This window comes from Phoca vitulina, unplaced genomic scaffold, assembly GCF_004348235.1.
Source record: "Phoca vitulina isolate PV1807 unplaced genomic scaffold, GSC_HSeal_1.0 scaffold15, whole genome shotgun sequence".
NCBI classification, from domain to species: Eukaryota; Metazoa; Chordata; class Mammalia; order Carnivora; family Phocidae; genus Phoca; species Phoca vitulina.
This window is the reverse complement of record NW_022589718.1, coordinates 24,148,198-24,172,924: the sequence shown is the minus strand read 5'-3', so window position 1 is coordinate 24,172,924 and position 24,727 is coordinate 24,148,198. Positions and strand designations below refer to the sequence as shown.

The 24,727-nt window shown below is 39.5% G+C and overlaps 1 protein-coding gene across 4 annotated transcripts in view; it reads left to right on the top strand.

The window, feature by feature from the left end:
• The window catches only part of FAM149A (family with sequence similarity 149 member A), a 52,407-nt gene that overhangs the window by 11,115 nt on the left and 16,565 nt on the right, over positions 1-24,727 (top strand). For 3 of the 4 annotated variants that reach the window (XM_032413601.1, XM_032413600.1, XM_032413599.1), the window contains exons 2-5: positions 19,510-19,620; positions 20,057-20,195; positions 22,121-22,263; positions 24,032-24,157. In XM_032413601.1, the coding sequence (XP_032269492.1) occupies positions 19,510-19,620; positions 20,057-20,195; positions 22,121-22,263; positions 24,032-24,157 (519 nt within the window). Of the gene's footprint in view, positions 1-15,255; positions 15,359-19,509; positions 19,621-20,056; positions 20,196-22,120; positions 22,264-24,031; positions 24,158-24,727 lie in introns of those variants that run through there. The other variant, XM_032413602.1, reaches the window with a different exon arrangement.

Sequence of the window (24,727 nt, the reverse complement as noted above, 5' to 3'; positions counted from 1 at the left end):
CATCAGGACTTATGTTTTTTCAGAGAACTGGTTTACCAGCACACCATTGCTAATAAGTGTAAGAAGTATATTTACTTCCAAAGCCATCCTGATATGACAGGTAGATTGGAACAAAAGGATGTTTTTAGCAATAGCTTATGAAATTACTGAAAATGGTTCTCTCATACGAACACTTAAAAGAGGTGTTGGGAGCTCTGCCTTTCAGAAGTCACAGAGCTGGACAGTAGATAGGGGGTCCCTGTCAAGGAGGGGCTCTCAACCTTGGTTTCCTCAGCATTAGAGGATGACATTTTTACGTGTAAGACACGTTTTCATGCACAGTTGTTCATGTAATCCTTTACTCTCCACGTAAATAAGAATATGAAAATGTGGTCCTGAAAGCAGTCTATTTTGTCAGGCCCATCGTTGATAAAATTAGTCTCAAATTTGTGGTTCATAGCTCACAATGAAGATTGAAGTTAAGGACCATGATTTTAGATGATACATGGATAAGAAGAAATTATGCCCAGCAGGAGGACTCAGAATAGTTTTCTGTCTTGAAGAGTGACCCGGCTAAATGTTATCAAAAGCAAAACAAAACAAAAACAAACAAAGAAACTCTTCGTGAAACACCTTAGCACACAATACATTTTCCTTATAATGAGGAAAATGCGTTTTTGAGTTTATTATAGCCAATGGTTGAGCTGTGCTTACTGGAAATATGTCTGTTATGTTTCAGAGCTCATGATTTTTGTGAATTCAAGGTCAATATTAAATTCAGTTTAGGATTAGAATGTTTATTTTTATTATTTAATGCACTTCAGCTGCACATTTGTTTAATACTGACACTTTAAGTTTAGCAACCTCTATTTTTGTTTCAAGCTGACCATGAAGCAGGATGCAACCGTGTTTTCACATAAAACATTTATGAATTCTTCCTCATTAAAGCATTAGGGGAAAATGTATATTTTGCTGAAGACTTTCCTGGGACATGAATGGTGATTTATATGATGCATTGTACAATATTTTGCTACAAAAATTCCCTTAATTCTACTTCCAGCAATAGCAGACTAGACTCTGTCAGACCAACCACCACCTGAGTGCAGGTAGGAAGACTGGACAATAAACAACAACAACAAAAAAACACTCAGGAGTTAGGGTGAACTGGAAAGAGACCAGCACCAAAGAGACTGAAACCCAGACTTAAATCTTCTTAATTACTGATTGGATTAGCGTGATTTGGGATGGCTAGAACCCCCAGCCCAGTCTGCCATAAGAAGCAAATTTAATCCTCTCTGAATTTAGCTATAAGCAACAACTTTATAGTGTTTACCAAAGAAACAGTTTACATATAAGAATACAGAAATACTGAATATAAGTGTATGGATGGCATGTTTGTACATGTAAATTCTAATGAAAAGAAAGCTGGTATAGCTTTTATAGTATCAGACCAAGTAAATTTTAAACCAAGAAGGATTGGTTGGCTCAGTCAGTGTCCGACTCTTGGTTTCGGCTCAGGTTGTGGTCTCGGGGTCCTGCAATCGAACCCCATGTTGGGCTCCGCACTCAGCAGAGAGTCTGCTGGAGGTTCTCTCTCTCTCCCTTTGCCCTTTCCCCCCCCCCACTCTCTCTCAAGTAAATAAATAAATCTTTAAAAATAAAAAGACTTAGAAACAGATAAACTGAGTATTTCCATGGCAGAGACGTGGGACCATTAATTATTTGACAAATTACCCGGGTACAGTATCCTTTTCCAGTTTGTGCTGCTTTTTTTTGTTTTGTTTTGTTTTGATAATGTCATGTTTATTTAAGTGTCATATTTTTTGCAAATATATTTTGTATGATGTTATATAGAGACAAGTCATTTTCATACATTTCTTTTTTTTTTAATTTTTTTATTGTTATGTTAATCCCCATACATTACATCATTAGTTTTAGATATAGTGTTCCATGATTCATTGTTTGTGCATAACACCCAGTGCTCCATGCAGAACGTGCCCTCCTCAATACCCATCACCAGGCTAACCCATCCTCCCAACCCCCTCCCCTCTAGAACCCTCAGTTTGTTTTTCAGAGTCCATAGTCTGTCATGGTTCATCTCCAGTTTGTGCTGCTTTTTAACAAAGGGTAAACTTTATAGATGTATTATTCATTTCAGCAAATTAAGCCATCTGTGTTGATAAAAACCTTATTTCAAAATCAAGAATTACTGAACTTCATTGAATTTATGATGTTAATGATTGTAAGACACTCTTCTGAATTTGTTTTCCACTCAGCATTGTCAAGGCCTTGGTTTTTCCACACAGTATTTTCTATGCCATTAAAACATAGATGAAACAGTTTTTTAAATATGAATCCAGTAAAGTATAAAAAGCTATTGGTGCTGGGCTCTTTTTCTTTTTTTTTAAGATTTTATTTATTTATTTGAGAGGGAGAGAGACAGCAGAGTGAGTGAAAGAGAGAGAGAGAGCACGATGGGGGGAGTGGGGAGAGGCAGAGGGAGAGGGAGAAGCAGGCTCCCCTGATGCAGGGCTCCATTCCACGACCCTGAGATCATGACCTGAGGCGAAGGCAGACGCTGACCTGAGGCGAAGGCAGACGCTTAACCGACTGAGCCACCCAGGCGCCCCTGGTGCTGGGCGCTCTTAAGCTGGCTTTGCGGTTGGTAACATAGAGCCAGCCTATACCTGACCCTGCATAGGGAACATGAATAAAGACGTCTGATTCAACACCGCTCCCATGTCCTCCCTAAGGGCATTTGTTGTTAAAGTTTACATAAGTGCCTCTGTGTTGTTTCCAGATTTCCTTCCAAGTCACTAATACCCATTATGCAAATTGGAGGGTGATTTTTTTTTTAATGTGGTAAAATATGTATAACATAAAATGTACCATTTTAACCACTTTTTTTGAGAGAGAGAGAGCAAGTTCGAGCTGGGGGCAGGGTGAGCAGAGGGAGAGAGAGAATCCTAAGCAGGCTCCATGCCAGCACAGAGCCTGATGTGGGGCTTGATCTCACAACCCTGAGATCATGACCCGAGCCAAAATCTAGAGTCAGACGCCTAACCAACTGAGCCACCCAGGTGCCCCTCATTTTCACCATTTTTAAGTGTGTAATTCAATGACATTTAGTGCATTCACAATAGTATGCAACCATTCATCTTCATAACTTTCTCATCATCCCAAATAGAAACTCTGTAGCTACGAAACAATAGCTCCTCATTCCTCTGTTCCCCCAGCCCCTGGCAACCACCTGCAACTTTCTGTCTCTATGAAACTGATTACTGTAGAAATCTCATGTAAGCGGAGTCATATACTATTTGTCTTTTTGTGTTGGGCTTATTTCACTGAACAAGTCTTTAAGGTCCATCCATGTTGTAGCAGATATCAAAATTTCACTCTTTTTTTAAGGCTGAATATTTAATTGTAAGCATAGACCGCATTCTGTTTATCTGTTCATATGTTTGTTGATGAATATTTGGGTTATTTCCATCTTTTGGCCAGTGCAAATAATGCTATTATGAATAATGTGCACAAGTATCTGCCGGAGTCCCTGCTTTCAACCCTTGGGGTATTTGCTGCATCATATAGTAATTCTGTGTTTCATTTTGTAAGGAACCACCAGATTGTTTTCCATAGTAGCTGCACCATTTTACATTCCCACCAATAATACAAGGGTTCCAATTCCTCCACATCCTCACCAACACATGTTATGTTTTATTCTTTTGGATAATAGCCATCCTAATGAGTGTGACATGGGAGGCTCATCTTTTTTATGGTTTGTGACAAGGACTTTCTGATTGCTGCTCTGCTGGCCACTATAAGATGCTGTTGGTGATACACATCCCAACCTCAGAGATTCAAATGTGAGAAATTATGGTTCTTATTTTTTACTTTTGCAACTTTTTAGACTGGCATTTTTTAAAGACTGTTTTTTGAGCCGTTTGAAGTTCACAACAAAACAGAATGACAGTAAAGATATTTTGCATATACCCCCTGCCCGACACATGCAGAACCTTCCCTATTATCAACATCTCCCACCAGAGTTAGATATTTGTTATGAACGATAAACCTACATGGACACATCATTATCACTCCAAATCCATAGTTTACATTAGGGTTCAGCCTTGACGTTTTATATTGTATGAGTTTGGACAAATGTATGACATATATCTACCGCGGTAGTACCACACAGAGTATTTCCACTGCCCTAAGAATTCTCTGTGCCCTGTTCATCCCTCCCTCTCCCTAACCCTTGATGAACACTGATCTTTTTACTCTCTCCATATTTTACCATTTTCAGAATGTCATATATTTGGAATTATACAGTATGTAGCCTTTTCAGATTGTTTCTTTCACTTAGTAATGTGTATTTAAGTTTCCTCTCTGCCCTTTCACAGCTTGATAGCTCATTTCTTTTTAGAGCTGAATATTTCATTGTCTGGAAGTACCTCAGTTTATTTAGCTATTCACCTACTGAAGGTAGGTCGCTTGGTTGCCTCCTAGTTTTTGGCGATTATGAATAAAGCTGCTGTAAACATCTGTGTGCAGGTTTTGTGTAGACATAATTTTTCACTCCTTTGGGTAAATACCAGTAAGTGGGATTGCTGGGTTGTATTGTGAGAATATGTTTAGGGGGCGCCTGGGTGGCTCAGTGGGTTGAGCATCGGACTTCTGGTTTCGGCTCAGGTCACGATCTCCCGGTCGTGGGATGCAGCCCCGCTTCTGGACCTGCGCTCAGCACGGAGTCTGCTTCAGATTCTTTCTCCCTCTCCTTCTGCCCCTTCCCACTCGCACTCTCCCCCTCTCTCAAATAAATAAATAAAATATTAAAAAAAAAAGAGTAGGTTTAGTTTTGTAAGAAACTGCCGAACTGTCTTCCAAAATGGATGTACCATTTTCCATTCCCACCAGCTATAAAAGAGCTCCTGTTGCTCTACTCCTTACCAGCATTTGGTGTTGTTCTGCATTTTGGCTCTTGCAACTGGTGTGTAGTAGTGTCTCATTGTTCTTTTAATTTGCAGTTCCCTGATGACCTATGATGTGCAGTATCTTTTCATTTGCTTGTTTGCCATCTGTACATCTTCTTTGGTGGGGTGTCTGTTAAGTTCTTTGGCCCATTTTTTTAAACCAGTTTGTTCGTTTTCTTATTGTTGGTCTTTAAGAGTTCTTTCTACATTTTTGGTAATAGTTCTTTATCAAATGTGTCTTTTGCAAATATCTTCTCCCAGTCTTGTTTCCCAGGCTTGTCTTTTCATTCTCTTGACAATGTCCTTCACATAATAGAAATTTTTTATTTTAATGAAGGCCCACTTGTCAATTCTTTCTTTCATGGGGCATGCCTTTGGTGTTGTATCTAAAAGGTCATTGCCAAACCTTAACTCATCCAGATTTTCTTCTATGTTATCTTCTAGGAGTTTTATAGTTCTTTGTTTGTTTTACATGTAGGTTTATGATCCATTTCAGGTTAATTTTTGGAGAAGGTTTAAGGTCTGTCTAGATTGACTTTTTCACGTGTGGATATCCAGTTATTTTAGCACCATTTGTTGAAGAGATTGTCTTTGCTCCATTGTATTGTCTTCATTTTTTTGTCCATGATTAGCTGAATATATTTGCATTCATATATCTCTGGGCTCTCTACTCTGTTCCACTGATCTACTGTGTACTCTTTTACCAACACCAACCTTGATTATGGTAGCTTTATAGTAAGTCTTGAAGTCAGGTGGTATCAGTTCCTTAACTTAGTTCTTCTCCTTCAATATTGTGTTGGTTTTTCTGGGGCTTCTGTGTCTCCATATAAACTTTAAAATCAATTCTAGATATCAGTTTGTTGATATCCACAAAATAACTTGCTGGGATTTTGATTGCAATTGCATTAAATCTGAGATTGATTTGGGAAGAACTAATACCTTGACAATATTGAGTCCTCCTATCATGATCATGTAATATTTCTCTATTGATTTAGTTCTCCCTTGATTTCTTTCATCAGAATTCTGTAGTTTTCCTTATATAGATTTTGTACATATTTTGTTAGTTGTATATCTAAATAATTCATTTTGGGGGTGTGCAAATGTAAATAGTGTATTTTTAATTTTAATTTTCACTTGTTCATTGCTGATATATAGGAAAGCAATTCACTTTTTTATATTAATCTTGGATCCTGCAACTTTGCTATAATCACTTATTAGTTCCAGGAAGTTTGTTTTTTTTTTTTCCCCAGTTCTTTTGGATTTTCTACAAAGACAATTAGATAGTCTGTGAACAAAGATAGTTTTCTTTCTTTCAAGTCAATATACATTTTCTTTCATTTTTGTGTCTTACTGAATTTGGTAGGACTTCCAGCACCATGTTGGAAAGTGAGTGGTGAAAGAGGACATCCTGACCTATTCCTGACCTTAGTGGGAAAGCTTCTAGTTTCTTATCATTGAGTAAGATGTTAGCTGTAGGCTTTTTGTAGATGCTCTTTATCAATTTGAAAAAATTCCCCCCCATCCACTTTACTGAGAGTTTTTTTCATGAATGGACATTGGATTTTATCAAATGCATTTTATGCATCTATTGATATAATCATGTTATTTTTCTTTAGCCTGTTGATATGATTGATTACATTAATTGATTTTTGTATGTTAAACCAGCCTTGCATACCTGCAATAAATCCTACTTGGTGATGGTGTATAATTCTTTTTATACATTGTTGGATTCAATTTAGTAGTAATTTGTTGAGGATTTTTGCATTTATCTTCATGGGAGATATTGATCTGTAGTTTTCTTGTGATGTCTGTCTGGTTTTGGTATTATCGTGATGCTGTCCACATAGAATGAGTTAGGAAGTATTTCCTCTGCTTTTATCCTCTGAAAGAGATTTAGAGAATCGGTATAATTTCTTCCTTCAATGTTTGGTAGAATTCACCAGTGAACTTACTTGGGCCTGGTGCTTTCTGTTTTGGAATGTTTTTAATTATTGATTTAATTTCTTTAATAGATTTAAGTGGCCTATTCAGATTGTCCATTTGTTCTTGTATGAGTTTTGGCAGATTGTGTCTTTTAAGGAATTGGTCTGTTCCATCTTGGTTATTGAATTTGTGAGTACTGAGTTGCTCAGAGTATTCTTTTATTAAACTTTTAATGTCCATGGTTTTTGTAGTGATATTCCCTCCTTCATTTCTGATTTCAGTAATTTGTGTCCTCCTCTCTCTGTCTCTCTCTTTCTCTCTTTTTTTCTGGCTAGAGGCTTATTGATTTTTATTAAGCTTTTCAAAGAACCATCTTTTGATTTCATTGATTTTTCTCCATTAAATTTCCTGTTTCCAATTTTTTATTTCTGCTCTAATTCTTATTATCTCTTTTCTTCTGCTTACTTTGGATTCCATTTGCTCTTCCTTTTCTAGTTTCCTATGGTGGGAGCTTAGAAGATTGATTTTAAATCTTCTTTTCTAATATATGCATTCAATGCTATAATTTCCTTTTAAGCACTGTTTTTGCAGTATCCCACAAATGTTGACAGCAAAATCACAAACTAAAAATACAAAAATGCAAAAAAAAAAAAAAAAACAAACCATGGCATTAAACAGACTACAGAAATAATACTTGATAGTATTAGAGCAAAAATAAGAAGGTAAAGTGCTGCCCTGTTCCACCTCAGCTGAGAACATGCAATTCAGGCAACTCAGGTTTTTCGTTGCTCTATGCATCTCTGTGAATAAGCATGAAAGCACCCTGAGTATTAATTTTGGAATTACAAATAAATTTTAGCAAATAGGTGAATTCATAAATACCAAATCCATGAATAATGAGGATCAACTGTAATTTGATATTTTAATGACATCAAATGGAGCTGAAATAGTGATCTAGCAATTATTACCAAGTCTTCATTTTCTGCTCTACTAATTAAAAGAATGAGTGAAACTGGGGTGCCTGGGTGGTTCAGTTGGTTAAGCGACTGCCTTCAGCTCAGGTCATGATCCCAGAGTTCCAGGATCAAGTCCCACTTCGGGCTCCCTGCTCAGCGGGGAATCTGCTTCTCCCTCTGACCCTCTCTCCTCTCGTTCTCTCTCTCACTCTCTCTTTCTCAAATAAATAAATAAAATCTTTAAAAAAAAAAAAGGATGAGTGAAATTAAACATTAGAACACACTTTTTTGACAAATTTGACTATATTGATGCTGCAGTGGGGGAAATTAAACTCTTCATAGAATATACGTAGGTAGTTTTTTTCAGTTTGAAAATCTGATGAATTCTTTATAAAAATATTTATAAAAAATTTTTCAGATTGTTGTTTCCTCTATCACTTTCTACTATAATAGTACAGTAAAGTTAATGCTTAAAAGTAAGACAAAATACTGATTACAGGTTGTTATTTAATCCATTTATCCAGTGTATTAGTTTGACACATAAATTTCTGGTTTTCTGGTTCAAACAGTACGTGATTGGCAATTTCATATGATCTTACCTAAAAATTATTGTCCTTAATAGATTGCAGCACTAATTTAGAAATTATTGGACTTCTAAATAACCAATTTAGGTGTTTTGTTTTGAATAAAATACAAATTCTCTATCTTTCTGTAATTATATATAACCTGTTAACCTCATAGATTACTTAGGACTTTCTAAATTTTTTATAGTCTTCATATTAAAAGTCTAATAATTTTTCCCTCTGGCACGCTTTTCAGATACAATATTCCTCTAAATTTAAAAACTTTTCCATGTGCTTTATTAAATATAGTGTGCTTGAGCTTCTCCAGATCTTTGGTAGAGGGCTTGTGAGGTGTATGCCATGCATAAATGGCGTTGAATAAGCTTTATCTTCAATAACTTAAGTTGGACTGTTGGCTTTGTCATGTCATTGACTTCTTTGTGCTTCAGTTTAACCATCTGCAGAATGGTACTAAAAGTATTTCCTCTTCAAAGAATTAATTATGAAACTTAAATGCACTAACTTGTAGCAAGTGCTTTAAAGCAGGGACGGGGATGTGGTTAGTCTCCAAGAACTGTTATCGAATATTATTATAGAACATCTTTGGTATCTCCATAAGAGATGTCCATAGGCCATCTTTATGAGAGAAGGAGCTTCAGCAGAAATCTGCAAATTAGATCAGAGATGAATCTTAGAAATGGCAAACTTTTGAACTCAGACTAGACAGATCTGGATAAAACTGTTTGTCCTTGATAATTTACTAACATTGCTCACCCTCAGTTTTCTTTTCTGTACCTAAAAGTAGCCACCCACCAGGGTGTTGTTAGGTTTAGCAGTAAGTTATGTAGGTCCCCGAGCCTATTTGTGTACCAAAGTGTTAGCACTCCATCCACAGACAATGTTAGTTAGAATACATATGTATTCTGTCAGCTGTGCATACTAGATATTGTTCACTGCAATAGTGATTTTTAATGCAAACAGGATTCCATATCTGCACTGGAAAGAAAATTCACTAAATCCTAAATCTTGCAAAAAGACATACATGGTATTAAAACCCACTTGGGCATGTTCTTCAGTGTTAACAGATGAGAAAGATTGACATCTAGTGGCGCTCTAGTAGGATTACATGCAAATATTTCAATCCCAAAGGAGTCAAATAATGTAGTTATATTTTGCATCCCATAGGCTGTTCTTAGAAAAAAATTCATATAAAGCAAATTTCTGTTGTTACTTAATATCAGATATTACTTATTATAGTTTATTATAATTCTTTAAAAATAATGTCCTTATAAATTTTACTATCTAGGTAAATTTTTTTCATTTTTATGTTAAATTATATAAATGTTATAAATGAATGAATGAACCAAATAAATAAATGGAGGGAAAGAGGTGACATGCCCCCACTCTTTTGTAGGGTTTTGAGTACTTCCTTATTTTCTGGCACTATGAATGCTCCAGGTACATTTTTATATTTTCCCTGCCCCAGCCCTGGAATCATCTTTCTCCAAGGAACCCTAGTTCCTCCTATTGGAGAATGGTACTAGAAACCAAGATTTAGGTGCTGGGTATGCTCATTGCTACTGTGGACAGCTCTGTGGTGGAGAAAGAAAATAACATGTGTGTCTATATGTGTATATTTGCAAAGCAAGGACACAGTTTTGATATGCACAGTTTCCATTTACATGATACCTGTGCAAAGGCAAGGCTGCCTGTACTGGATAAATATAAAAGTCTATATGCAACATTTGTATATTGCAACTGCATAAGAATAAAATGAACACAAGTGAACTCTCCATTCAGTTTTCTTTTTAAACTCTCACTGGAAGTAACTCAATATTTGGAGAGCTGAAAGGGGGAATAATTTAAGTCACAATGTTTTATGCATCTACATGCACTTTCCAAAAATCATCTCTAATTCACACAACTCTACAAGAAAGAGAATAATATTAGACTTGTTTTTGACAACTTATGCTCAGAGAATTATTACCAGCTCAGGACTCCCTCAAATCAAGTCAATTTTTAGACAATTTAAATGTTGCTTGATTGATATATCTTTATTGATATATCTTTATCTATTGATATTGATATATTGATATATCTTTAAATTACTAATAGATTTTCAGAGGGTGATCACATGTACAATTTCATTTCATCCTAATGAATTCTCCAAAATAGGCTGAGGCAGATTCTGATATCCTTATTTTAGGAATTGAGGCCTCCTATTTAATTACTGTGATTATTGATCCCAAGCCCCCAGCCCCCATTAGAACGTAAAACACTCAAACAAGAATGTGGAAATAGCTATTTACTTTCAGTTCTCAACTATGGTTTAAGTAATCAATAAAGGATGAAAATTGTATGCACTAAGTACAAATAACATTGAGAAAAATGTTTTTCTTTTATAAACCATATTCAAATGTAGAATATTTTTAATTTTTTTTAAAAAGATTTTATTTATTTATTTATTTATTAGAGAGCGAGCGAGCGAGCGAGAAACAGCATGAGAGAGGAGAGGGTCAGAGGGAGAAGCAGGAGCCCGATGTGGGACTCGATCCCAGGACCCTGGGATCATGACCTGAGCCGAAGGCAGTCGCTTAACCAACTGAGCCACCCAGGCGCCCATTAATTCTTTTTTTTTAAATGAATTTTTTTCTGCCTATATAAATTTCAATGTGTCTTTAAGGATAAACTGACAGGATCAGTAGCTTTCAGTTCTGATAATGCAGTTAAGCCTCTAACTGTGTATTGATGATGTTTATGACAACTACATAGAATATGTGTGTATTTAGAAGAGAATACATATGTATTCTCATATATATGTATGTGTATGTATGTATACACATATACATATATATATATCTTGTGTATATAAATATTTCACAATTTCAGGCTTGGCTAAGAATGATGGAGTCTTAAAATGTTTAAGCCGAATTAAAGATAAAAGTCAAGGGATTTATTCTCTTGGGCTACTGTCCAGTACAGAAGCCACTCACCACATGTAGTGAATGAGCACTTGAAATGTGGCTAGTCCTAATTGAGGTAGGCTGTAAGTATAAAATACACACTGGATTTCAAAGACAGTATCCCCCCCAAAAGTATTTAAAATATCCCAATAATTTTATATTGATTACATGTTGAAATGATAATATTTTAGATCTATTGGATTAAATAAAAATATTATTAAAATTAATTTCAACTGTTTATTTTAACTTGATGAATGTGGATACAAGAAAATTTAGAAATATGTGTGTGGCTCACATTATTTTTCTACTGGAACGCACTGCTCTAGACCAATCCAGTGGGAAGATCCTATGACTTTTGTCTCTAAGTCAATGTTGCTTTGGGTTTTGAAATTTGAGAGAGGAGAGATATGCACTAAATAAGGAGCTGTCCAATTTTTGAGCAGATTTCATAGGAAATATAAGAGCCAGCACATGTTGGGTTTGGAAAGTAAGCCGTTTCAACCTCACAGGCTCTCTGAGCACAATTAAGAAATGACCTCCATGCACAGATGAGATCTAGGGCAGCGGTAAAGGTGAAACCAAAGGTTTGGCCAACTAAAAACCTCAGGGAGATTTAGGGGTGTAAGAGCCTTGTCCCATGGCAGCCTCCAAGGTGCCCCAATGACCTGTCCCAGAAGGAAAAGTCAGAGTGGCTTATGGCTAATGGAGTGAACTCTAAAGAAATTCAAAGGAAAGCACACAAGTTATGTGAGGGGATTATATTAGAGGAGGAGTACAAGCATGACCAGCTTGGACTAGAAGTGACTCTGTGAGGAAGCAGGCTGAGGGCCTACTCAGTTGCAAACCTGGGCCATTTCTTCCTTATGAGGATAACTCAGAGGGTGGAAGCAAGAGCCCAGAAGGCAGAGCGAAGAGCTCGGAGGAAGCCAGGGAGCAGAAGTGGGTCCTAATGAGGAAATTGGAAACAGGAGCCTGCTTGGATTCCAATAGCCGTGGACCAGTGATCGCTGTGTCTCCCACTGCCCTTCCCCTGGGACACCAGCGCTGGCTCTGGTTCTTCAGTCTCTGTCTCTCCATTGTTCATGTGCATGCAGGAAGCCTCTGGCTTGTCTCTTTAGTTCACAGGTCTTCAGATCCAGAGGAAACGCCCCCAAGGAGGAGCCTCCTCATCCTCACTTGGACATGATTGAAATGATCAAATTTTAGGGAATTTTGAGTGGCCTGAGTGTATTGTGCAAGTGGGGGAGGGAGTGTAAACAATGTCTGGAGAGAAAGTGGATATGGTAGAGTAAAAATGTGCTTTGACACGCTTCCCACTGAGAGATGGGTTCTATTTTCCAACGCTTTGAACCTGTGAATGTTTTGATAATGGAGTACAATGTAAGTGACACTATGCCCATTCGGAGCCCGCCTTTAATGGAGCGGACAGCCCCTGCCTTGGTTTCTTAGAGCCCTGAGTTGCCATGTGGGAGTTCTGACTGTCCTGCTGGAGAGATTACCCAGGGAGGTCCCGAGACTACCTGAGAGAAGGGCCCAGCTGTGCCCAGCCTTCCAGCCATCCCTCCACCCCAAAGTGCTAGATACGATGTGGGTGAAGCCTTCTTGAAATCTCCAGCCCAGCCCAGAGGCCAGTTGAGCAATGCCACGGAGCCACATGCCACGTGGAGCAGACAAATCACCCAGCCAAGTCTTGCCAGAATTCCTGACTGCTGTGGTTTGTGAGCATAACAAAATGACTTCTTTTAATCCACTAAATTTGGGGTAGTTTATCGTGCAATAGTAGATACCTGGGACACACACACACACATGCCACATCCTAGTTGAGTGACCTGGAACATTTTTACTTAAGGTCTCTGTCTTCAGTATTTTCATCAGTAAAATTGGATGATAGTATCTACCTAGCATGGGTGTTAAAAAAAAATTAAACAAAACAACATACATATAAAGCAGAGCAGCCAGCATGTATTTGGATCATAATATTCTTCTTTCTTTTGTTTCTCTGTCAAGTCTCCCTTAACATATCAATAGTATTAGTGGGTATGTGTTTACTTCAGACACCATCAGTTTTCCTGATAGTGCACACTCGCTCCCCACATATATACACATATGTATGGATCACGATTTTTTTTTATTATGTTATGTTAATCACCATACATTACATCATTAGTTTTTGATGTAGTGGATCACGGTTTAAAATCTTATTAATTTTAGGATTTATAACCATCTACCACTTCAAAACTGATTATTTGTGGTGGTAAATGTGGTGAGGATTCCAGTATTTCCAGAAATGGATTGTTTCGTTGTTGGTAGTGGTTTCTTATTGTCCTCTCAGGGTTGCTCCTTGAAAGTCAGATTAAAAATAAATAAACCAGATTTTTCACTAATAAATGGAAGAGGCATGCTGTACCTCTGTAAATTCAGGAAGCTGAGCAGGAGGAATCGGTGGGCTTCTCTGTACCTGTTCAGACTCAGAAGGCCTCAGATCAAAGGAGAATGGATATATATAGCACAGGCTGCAAAGTACCAGCAGCCACTTCATTAATTGTAATTATGAAAACTCTTTTGGTGGGGACAGGCACGCCATATGTGGTGCCCACACTTTGACACCTTGCTTATGTATCTTAAGCTAAATCATTCCTATTTCTTTCAGTTTATGAATATGGTGGCTTGGTCATTTTGCTGTCTCACAACATAGGGTCCAGTGACTGGTCCTGGCATAATGAATTGTATGACTCCAAGATGGAGACAAGCACATATTAATAAACGTAGACACAGGTATGCTCGCTGCTTTGTAGAAAAGTTACTGGCTTGGATGAGATAAAGCATCTATTTGAAGATGGAGAGAGACAAATCTTTGGCGCATAATTATACCTAGAGAATCTGTTAATCAAATTAGCATCTTGGATTTACTAGGTCTGAGACTTCAATTTTTTTTTTTTAACTTCCCTTCTGCCTACCCTCCCCACCGTACCCCTGCCCAACTAGGAATCCTTTGATGGGAGGAGGTGGACAGGTGAAATCTTTCTGTAGTTCTCGGTCTTTCTCCTGTTAGTTAAAGGTCTACTTAAAAGAATTAAGGATAGAGGCGCCTGGGTGGCTCAGTCGGTTAAGTGGCTGCCTTCGGCTCAGGTCACGATCCTGGGGTCTTGGGATCGAGCCCCACGTCTGGCTCCCTGCTCGGCGGAGAGCCTGCTTCTCCCTCTCCCTCTGCCTGCCACTCTGCCTACTTGTGTTCTCTATCTCTCTGTCAAATAAATAAATAAAATCTTTAAAAAAAAAGAGAGAGAATTAAGGATAGCAAACACCTGTCCGGACAGACCCTCCTGCCCAGGCAGGCCCTGGGGAGGGGTGAGAAGGCCAGAAGGTGCGCACTGGAGGCGCAGGGAGGGCGGCAGGGCGGGTGCCACGAGGCCGAATGGCTGGCGGCCAAAGCTCAGGTCACTGGATTATGAAATCCGGCCTCTGACCGCAGGACTTTTCCAAGGTTAGGTTCCTGGGAACGCGGGAGGCGGACGCGGGGCAGGGAGGTGGCGGGTGGGGCGGGGAGCGTTGGAGACCCGCCGCCTGGCCCAGGCCGACCTCCGCGCAGGGCGCTGCGGCCGGGGAGGAGGAGGGAAGGGCGTGCGCCGAGGGGACGGGAGGCGTCGCCCCGCCGCGCCGGAATTTGGCCGGTGCGGGGCCGTGGGACCTGGAGGGGAAGGCAGTCGGGGCGCCCCGCGAGCAGCCGCGCCTATGGGCCGCGCAGACCCGGCCCGGAGCGCCCCTGGCCGCGCAGCTTAAGACTCGAGCTTCCCGGGAGCGACTCGGCTGCCCGTGCAGGGCTAGCGGGCTGGGGGCGCAGGGCTGGGCGGGCGGGGAGCCGAGGCCCCGGGGGCGCGGGGGCGCACGGCCGCCCGCCGCCTGCAGGGGGCCCGCGCGGGGTGTCCGCGCCCGGAGGCGCCCAGGCCTCGGGGCGCGGGGCCCAGACCCGGGGACGCGAGCCCAGGCCTGGGGCTGATTGTGATTGGGTAAGTCTTGATCTGGCAAGGGAGGTCGGATGAACTTTCTGTCGTGTCATGTTTTTGTGCCATGTGTGTGATTTTTTTTTCCCCCTGGCTGAAAAGCTGGAATTCATCTGGTCTGTTTCCCCGCATCGATTCATGAAATCTCTCGTGCTGACATCATCCCGCTTCCCCAAGCGAAGTTGCTCACTTGCACTGAGAAGCATCCGTCGCGTCCGAGATGACAGATTCCCCATCAGTCCCGAAAGCAGCAGTTGCTTCTAGGATGTGCTTGTATTAAGTCAGGGCGGCGCTGAGTGTTTTTCATAGGAGGAGGGGCTTCGTGAGAGCCAGTCCACCCAGAAAACCATCCTGCATTTCAACCCATGCAGAATACAAGTCTTCATTTCAGGCAATCCTTTTTAAGCAGAAATACGAAATTTTGGAAGCTTCGATCACTGTTTAATACTGTCTACAAGGCAAAGTGGCAGAGGTTTGTGGGCTATCAAGAGTTAAGTTTTAAAAAGTAAAAATAGATCCTAGAGTCATTACCTTGACACTGGAAATGAGTGACTCCTAGAGATTGGGACTCAGCCTTCACTTTGACGCACCGACAAATTAGGGCCATATAGTTCAGCGGGTGCACTTCAGTCTGCCCTAAAACCCATATCCTGTTTCCAAATGAACAGCCTTAAATGTACCCATTAGCAGTTTTTTAACATCTCCAAAATTTAAGCAGTATAGACAGGAACTAGTGTAAAACTTATATGTCTATGTATAATGTAATAAAAGCTTAATAGACATTCCACCACTTTCAAGTTTTAAGATATTTATAGGACACATCCTATAAACCCTGTACACTTTTTTAGACTGCATCATTTATGTAGGAATTGATAGTTCACAGGGAATTAAAAATGTTCAATGTTATGCATGAAGTCACAGTACAATGGTTAGGGGAGAGAAATCAAAGATTGAAAGCAAAACATAAAAAGAAAAAACAAAAGGCAAATTGTATAGCTTCTGTTTTTGGTTAACAATGTCAGTAATTTGGGGTCCCTGGAGAGACATGCAGATGGCCTGGGTCCAGGGAGCAGCTCCATCCCTATCTTCTTGGTGACGTTGGGTAGTCATTGCATTAATAGGCTCAAGTTCCTTTTCAGAATTCCTCTGAACTCTGTGGTCAAATAAACTCTCAAGTTCAAGAAGTTCTACAGAAATAGAGAGACTTTTGAAGTAGGTGAGACAGGAAGAGCAGGGGAGAAAAAAGTTAGAGAAATAGTATGGAAGTAGATGGTGGTTGAGGGCATCCATTTTACAGTAATTCCTCCCCCTGCACCCCCCCACCCCATCCCTGCATCTTGAAGATCTGTCATCAGCTCTACTTTGAAGTGAGTAGTAATGCCATCTGCGAAAGGCTATGGTGTTATATGAAGAGAGGAAGTAGTTCATTCTGTAAATCATTTTCTTAGGCTGGAAAGACTCCCTCCTCTCCCCCCCCCCCAAAAAAAAGGTGAATTTTCTGGAGGAAGAGATGATCGTTCATTGGAAACAAAACAAACAGGCATGTGTCTGCTTAGTGAATTTTGTTTTCCAGTCTCACAAAAGGCAGAGGAAGAGCCGAAAGCAAACAATTTCATCCAACCATTCAGTTGTAAAAGTCACTTTTGGAGATAGATGTGAGTTACTCCAAGAGCTGTGAATTTTCTGTCTTTATAAAGGATAAACAAATCTCCAGAAATGTCTTGAACTGGAAGAGTATGTTTGTGTCTGGTCACAATGTAACCTCTTGTAGTAAGCATGAATTTACAGAGTAAAAACATGTTCTTTGTTTGGCTCACTAATTTAATCTTTACTACTGATTCTTTCAGTGAACATGGAGCATCTCTATGTGACAGGCATTCTTTTAGGTGCTGCTGATAAAAAAATAAATAAAGTGTCAAAATCATCCCAATAAAAAGCTGAGGGCCGGAAAGAGATATATATAATACGAAATGCTGCGGGAGGTACAAAGAAACAGCTCAGTGTTTTTATCGAGTGGCTCGTGATAACGATAGCAGTCAACAAGAGCAGCCTGACTGACCGAGCACTGATTTATGAAAACACTTTACATACTTTAAGTTAGGTCTCACAACAACTGTAGGAAAACGTGTACGGTATTGTCACTGTTTTACAGATGTGTGTATTGGTTCCAGGAGAAGAGAAGCAACTTGCTTAGAGTATCAGGGGCAGAGCAGGATTCTAATCTACCCTTGTTATTCTTATACAGATTATTTTATTTTTTTTAAGATTTTATTTATTTATTTGACAGTGAGAGAGAGAGCGCACACAACTAGGCAGAGCAGTAGGCAGAGGGAGAGGGAGAAGCGGGCTCCCCGCGGAGTAGGGAGCCCGATGCTGAACTCGATCCCCGGATCCCGGGATCATGACCTGAGCCGAAGGTTTAACCGACTGAGCCACCCAGGTGCCCCTCTTATACAGATTATTATGAAAGAACGTATTTTATTTTAATTCACCACCCTGAGGTTTAAAATTATCTCTCAGCAAGAAGCAGATTAACTCACATGCTAGCATATATTTCTTAAAGCTCAAAGCAGCTCTTTTTGATGTAATTTTTAGTTGAATGTCTCTTTTTTCATCGTATTTTTATTTAAAGAGTTATTGAGTCACATGGAAATGATAAATAATTGATGGTTTTGAAGCAACTGAACAAGGCAAAAGGGAAAGCAGTTTATTAGCATAAAAGCTTGTGCTGTATTCTTTTCTCTTAGCACCTTTATCCTCAGAACCGCTTGATTGTACTTAAGACATATGAGCAATAAGGAGGGAAAAAAATTTTACAATTCTGTTCTTCTCATACAAGACATATGTATGGAAGGCAGAGGCTCTTGCTAACCTCTGTAGTAATGAACTTGTTTTTCAAATTCCATTTGTTGTAGAGTACTCTAGGTATATAACGAAGGGCAGAATTTATTCCCTGTATTAATATTTTTTAAAACTCCATTTACGTTCAGGGCGCCTGGGTGGCTCAGTTGCTTAAGCAACTGTCTTCGGCTCAGGTCATGATTCTGGAATGCCAGGAGTCGCATCGGGCTCCCGCTCAGCAGGGAGTCTCCTTCTCCCTCTGACCCTCTCCCCTCTCATGCTTTCTCTCTCTCTCTCTCTCTCATTCTTTCTCTCTCAAATAAATACATAAAATCTTTTTTAAAAACTCCATTTACATTCAGAAATACAAATGTTGTAAATTAGGCACCATTTTAATTGATGACAGCAAACTTTTTTTAATGAATGTTACTGTGGTATCGTTGTTAGAAATATTGAAAGTTGACTTCTTTTTCCAAATCACTGTCACATCTTCAGTTAATACAAAATATGAGTAATTTGTATGGGAAAATATTATTTCTGTAAAACAATACAAGGTGTTTACTATTAAACGTTAGGAAGCTACTTTGACTAAGAGGGAAGTTAATGTTTTAAGAGGTTCACTGAAAGGGCATTTTAATGATTAACACTAACTTTCATACACCAGTCAGGCTTAGTACCTTATTTAAAGTTTAGAGATTTCTTCTGTGTTAGTTTTCCATTAATTTTAATATTTTAAAACTCTCTACACATCAGGCTACAAACCAAACAACGGTGCCAAATTAAAATGAGTTATTGTTTGTGTGTTTCAGTCATTTTTTTGATTCATTCATGTGTTTGGTGACTAAAGAGAATTTAATATATTTCAGAATTAATATGGAATCATTGATTTTTTTTCTCCTGGAAGGCTAGTTGCTTTTGTAATCACAAGGGCACTGGACACTGGTCAAAGGACAAGTGGGACCTGAAGTCCAGCTCATGTTGCATTTGCCTCGGAGTGAGGCTGTGTCTGCCCAGAGTTTTGGGCAACTTTTACGAGTCTGGCCAAGTCACAGAAAAGTTGTTGTTGTTTTTATCCGTTTTACATAAAGGGGCATGTAGGTTCATGGCAAACTTGTTCTAAGAAAAATAAAAATGGTAAGGTCTCATGCCTCAGTTTCTTGAGGATATGTGGTGTGTGTGTGTGCATGCGCACATGTGTGTTTCGGGGGGCATGGCGAGAGGAGAGGAGCAACTATATGCAGAAGGACATTTTAAAAGTTTTCATGAATAAAATTATTACATTAGAGATACTTTTCATATTTTACTTTATTTTTCAGAAGAGGACTGTCAGAAGGATCTGGGAAGCAAAGTTTGGCTGTGAAAAGCAAAGATCCTTTACCTACACATTTTACAAGCAATGTGCAGAAAGCCATTGATAAATATACCTGGTAAGAATGAACGCGCTGCAATGCTTCTGATTGCAAAATCAAAACATGCCCATAATGAATATAGGAAGCGATATCAGTGATTGCATTTCTAAGAGTAAAAAAAAAAAAAAAGTTTCATTTTTAGTGTAATGAAATGTTACACTGCATGAATGTTTTAAAATCAGTTTTAAGGGCGCCTGGGTGGCTCAGTCGGTTAAGCATCTGCCTTCGGCTCAGGTCATGATCCCAGGGTCCTGCTCGGCGGGAAGCCTGCTTCTCCCTCTCCCACTCCCCCTGCTTGTGTTCCCGCTCTCGCTATCTCTCTCTCTGTCAAATAAATAAATAAAATCTTTAAAAAAAAAAAACAGTTTTAAAATCGGCTCCAAGAAGTAAAACCAGTTCCAGTTTAATCTCTTCCCAGGAAATGGTCTTTATGGGCTTACGTTTGTCTCTGCAGTGACCCTGGGTCATCATTTACGTCCAGTGGCAGCACCACGCCCGCAGGGACCCACAGCTCTTGGTCTCGGTCTGGGACACAGAGTTCTACCACTGGCTTATCAACTGAGAGGAGCTCCATTTACTCTTGGAGAGATGACGTATGTCTCAGCATCTTTTGTATAATTCCGTGATTACAATTTGTGATGAATTGCTTTCTTACTTTTAAATCATCTTTTTACCACTTTTGAAAGCATTACCTATTGGACACGTACACATACATCCCTATGAGCGTGTTTACATGTCACATCATGGAAAAATTTAAAAATATAGAAAAGATAAGGAAAAATAAAAATCACTCAATCTCATAACCCAGAGTCATAGCTGTTGATACTTTTGGTTTTTCCCCCACTTCCCAACCCCTCCCCCTCCGTATGTTGTATATGATCACTTCTGTCCTATCCGAGACTGGAAATTCAGGACAGACTTTGACAATGAGCAACTTAAATACCAGAAAAAATGTGGAGAAGTAAAAATTGTACAAAATCACCATGATTAGGGGAGTTTCCCCCCAATATTCTAAATCAGATCTTTTACTTTCACCTCTCACCCTAGCAGAAGCTGTTAACTTGAACCCTATTTTTGTTCTCTGCGGGAGTGGGATTCTTAGCTGTGTGGACCTGAGTCTCCAGCTCAGGCTTTGTTGGGCACTCTGCCAGCCTGTCTCTATTCCCTCAAGTGCCGCTGAGAACAGGGACCCAGCCTTTTGTGAAGCCCACGTGGCTATGCAAGGAAGTCCACTACATTACCTTGGATGCTCTGACTCCAGCTCTTTTTTGGTGTGCGTGTTGTTTCCTTTGCTGTCTTGAAAGCAGTTTGCCATTTGGAAGGCACCCGCGGGTCCACTTGCTCGGATGGGGGCTGTGTAGTAGCTGGGCTTCTCACAGCAGTGGGAGGGACCCTGGAAAGCGTCAGCTCCAAACCACTCAGGCCTTTTCCAACAGGGCGGGCCTGGCTCACCTGTGATAAACAGTCCCCACCCTCACTCCAGCGTCCGCAGGTGGGAAGAAGGCTGAGGACCATCGCTTCATACCGTCCCAATCCTGCGATTCTTTCAGTACACGTTTTTACATAATTCTGTGGAGAGTCTTGTGACTTTCATTTATAGAACTGAAAGGACTTAAGGCCCTACAATTGCTTTTCATTTAAAAACTTTAACTTTTTTGATAGGTCATATTTGCAAAAAGCAACAAAAGCCAAAAGAGAGGAAATTGAAAGTAAGCCCTTTTACTCTCCTCAGCCACCTGGTTGCCTGCCTGGAGGCAAAAATTCTTAGTTTTTACCTGATTTACATTTTAAAAGAGAGCATTCAATTCCCCTGTTGTCTGGGAATCTGGTTTATTATCAATTTAAGAGAAGATGCAAAACAAAAAAAAATACTGAGTATCATTCTATGAAAATCAATCCGGTTTGACCATCTTGGATCAGGTATGTCAAAATGAATGTGCACTTTATTGCTCTGAGTTGTGGATTAGATGTTAGGTTCACATTCCCCTAAAAGAAAATATAGCCAGGGCTCTTCATTAAAAGAAGGTAAATGGCCCTTTGTATAAAAGTCATTTTCCTTTTCAGTGATACCATCAGAAGAAAAACTAGCTGGTATTTTGCAGCTGTGCTTAAGTGTGTCACGCTCACTATATGAGGGACTTATGTCTGTGTACATATGTGTACATGTATACATATGGATATATAGGTATGTGTACATGTGAGTATATCAATGTCTGTCAATATGTGTACCTTTACCTATATTTATATCTACTTAAAATCTCAAATAAGTCTCATAACGCATGTGGTAGAAATGATCTCTATTTAACAGTTACAGAAGCTGAGTCTCCCAGTGGGATGTAATTTCTCAGAAGAGTAAAAATTGGGCCACTGGTATGTCTGACTGCAAAGTCCACATTCTTGTTATCACGTCATATTTCTTTCTATATAAAGGGCACTTTAAATCTGTAAGTGTTAATGATCATGAAGGCCGTCTTTCTACACCTTTAGTCTTGTAACGAAATGTGCGTTTCTGTTTTAGGAGTTTGACAAGGCGAACGCAGAGAAAGTCCAGCAGTTATTCTGGGAGGTGGAGGAAATGTTATTTGAAGGGAAAGTAAGCCCTCATACTCAGAATCTAGTGGCCGAATGCAGTGAGTGGGCAAAAAGATCCCTCCATCTGAGGTAGGGAAGTTGTTCATAGTAACTCTCTGAAATGCGTTCTGGAAACACCCACTCCTGGCCTGTTTAATACAATTAGTATATTTTGACTGAAAGCAGTTGCCCAGTCAAAATATGTATCCAGAACACATGTCTTTACTAAGAAAGCACAGCTTTTGAAATGGTGTCTGAGGAAATATTGGCACATTCCAGATACCCAAGTGTGTCTTAACTTGTGAGAAACAAACCTAGCTCATTTTCAGAAGGGCATTACATATGTAACAAATGCAAGAGTGGTAGAAGTGATCCTTTACCTTCACATTCACTAGTATGTGAACAATACATCAGTCTTCAGAGCTGAGGACAGTACTTGGGGTCAGGGAGAGGGTTGGGAGAGAAAGAGAGTAATTATTTGATGAATGATTGGATAGATGAATCTTCCTAACTAACCAAGATTCCTTATGTAGGAAGGATCACTTATTTTTTTAATCCCTCTGGGATTTTATGTATGTATGTATGTAATTATTTATTTATTGTTATTGTTTTTTTAATTTATCTTTTTTCAGTAGACTCCACGCCCAGTGAGGAGCCCAGTGTGGGGCTTGAACTCATGACCTTGAGATCTAAGATCTGAGCTGAAATCAAGAGTTGGAACTTTAACTGATTCAGGTGCCCCAGGATCACTTATTTTTTCATATCAAAGATGGAAAATATAGATTGGGTCTGAAGGAAAGCTTTTCTTCTTTGGGTGATTCGGCCAAATCCACTTAGGAGAAAAATCCATCTCCATTATCAGAAGTTCCTCTATATTGTATCTGGGGAGAATAGATTAGAACCCTCATACAAATGTAGATGGATTTTCTGGTTACCTCAACTAGGTAACTTAAAAAAAAATCTTGGCTACGTAGTCTTTAAATCTTTCTATTCAGTCCTCCATAAGCCCTTGTCTTGAAGCGTATAATATGTCCACCTGGTATTAATTGTGGATGCTTACTTTTTAGGCATGGGGCACTTACCGAAAAGCCAGGACCTCAGACCTGCTCCTGTCCCTCTTGTCTTATATAGTTAAGATAAAAATGAAGGAGGGGAGGGTGGAAAAAGAAAAGACTGCAAGGAGGGGCGCCTGAGTGGCTCAATGGTTAAGTGTCGGCCTTTGGCTCAGGTCATGATCCAGGGTCCTGGGATCGAGCTCCGCATCGGGCTCCCTGCTCAGCGGGGAGTCTGCTTCTCCCTCTCCCTCTGCTGCACCCTCTGCTCATGCTTGCTCTCTTTCTCTCTCTCTCAAATAAATAAATAAAATCTAAAATTAAAAAAAAAGTTAAAAAAAAGAAAAGACTGCAAGGAATATAAGCCGGGTATATATATTTGTATAGTTTTATTCATTATGTAAATATTAGTGAACATTTATAGAGAGCTCCTGTGTGCCCAGCGTTACCCTAGCTGTCTGAATCTGGTACATGTTATCTCTAAACCACTCATCAGTCCTCCAGGTAACTATGGTTATATCTCGTGTACAAACAGCAAACAGATGAAATCAGTGGCTTAGAGAGCCTGAGAACATTGCCTCAGATCTCTTTGTCAGTAGCGAGAACAGTCTGTGCCATTCCCTCAAAGCCTACACTTTCTCTTTGACACCATTGTGCTTCTCACATACCAGTATGTTCCTTATCACTTCATACATGCGCCTTCAAAATATTGTGTTATCTGACTTTAAGCATCGCAAAGATTTTTCCTTTTTCCAATCAAAAATATTAGTAAGTTCCTTTTTTTTTTTTCTTTTTTTACCTTGCAGAGTATTAGGAAGACAGCTCATCGTGCCAACTGATGAAGGGTTCCAACATTTCCAGGGCGGTGAGCCTAGTACTGTGGTCCACAAACCCTTCTTAGATGCCTGTGGACACAACCGCAACAGCAGAGAGTAGGTTCCTATAAGTAACTTTTGAAAGTATTTTTAATTTCATTTCAGTTAAACTTTTTCATGTCTGTCTTAGCCATGAGCCTTGGCTCCACTGGTTTGGAAGCTTAGATTTCAGTGAAGGGCAGGTACAGAGCACTTTTTTCCCAAGATGCTTCTGATTCTAGATTGATGATGATGGTGAGTGTGTGTAATACAGATAACAAGGAAGTTAACTTTTGAACTGTTGTTTCAAAGACTCTGAAAGGTGGCCAGATGAAAAATCAAAAAACTGACTCCCTTGTGATGCATCCTAAGCTCCAAGTCAATAGCAGAAGAACTAAAGTTCTATCCCATTTTCTTTTGATAAATCCCTCTATGCCAGTCACACATATTTGGGACTATGCCATGACATCATTTTATTACAGCAAAGGGGATGCAAACTCATCAAGTAATTTAAGCTTTTAAGAGGCCCTTAAAATTTTTTAATGATGCCTGTGTTAAAATGTTGCTTTTAAGGATATGATTTTATCAAATTTTTAAGCAATGATTTTTTTGTTTAGGATTCTGTACTTTATGGATAATTTAAAGACT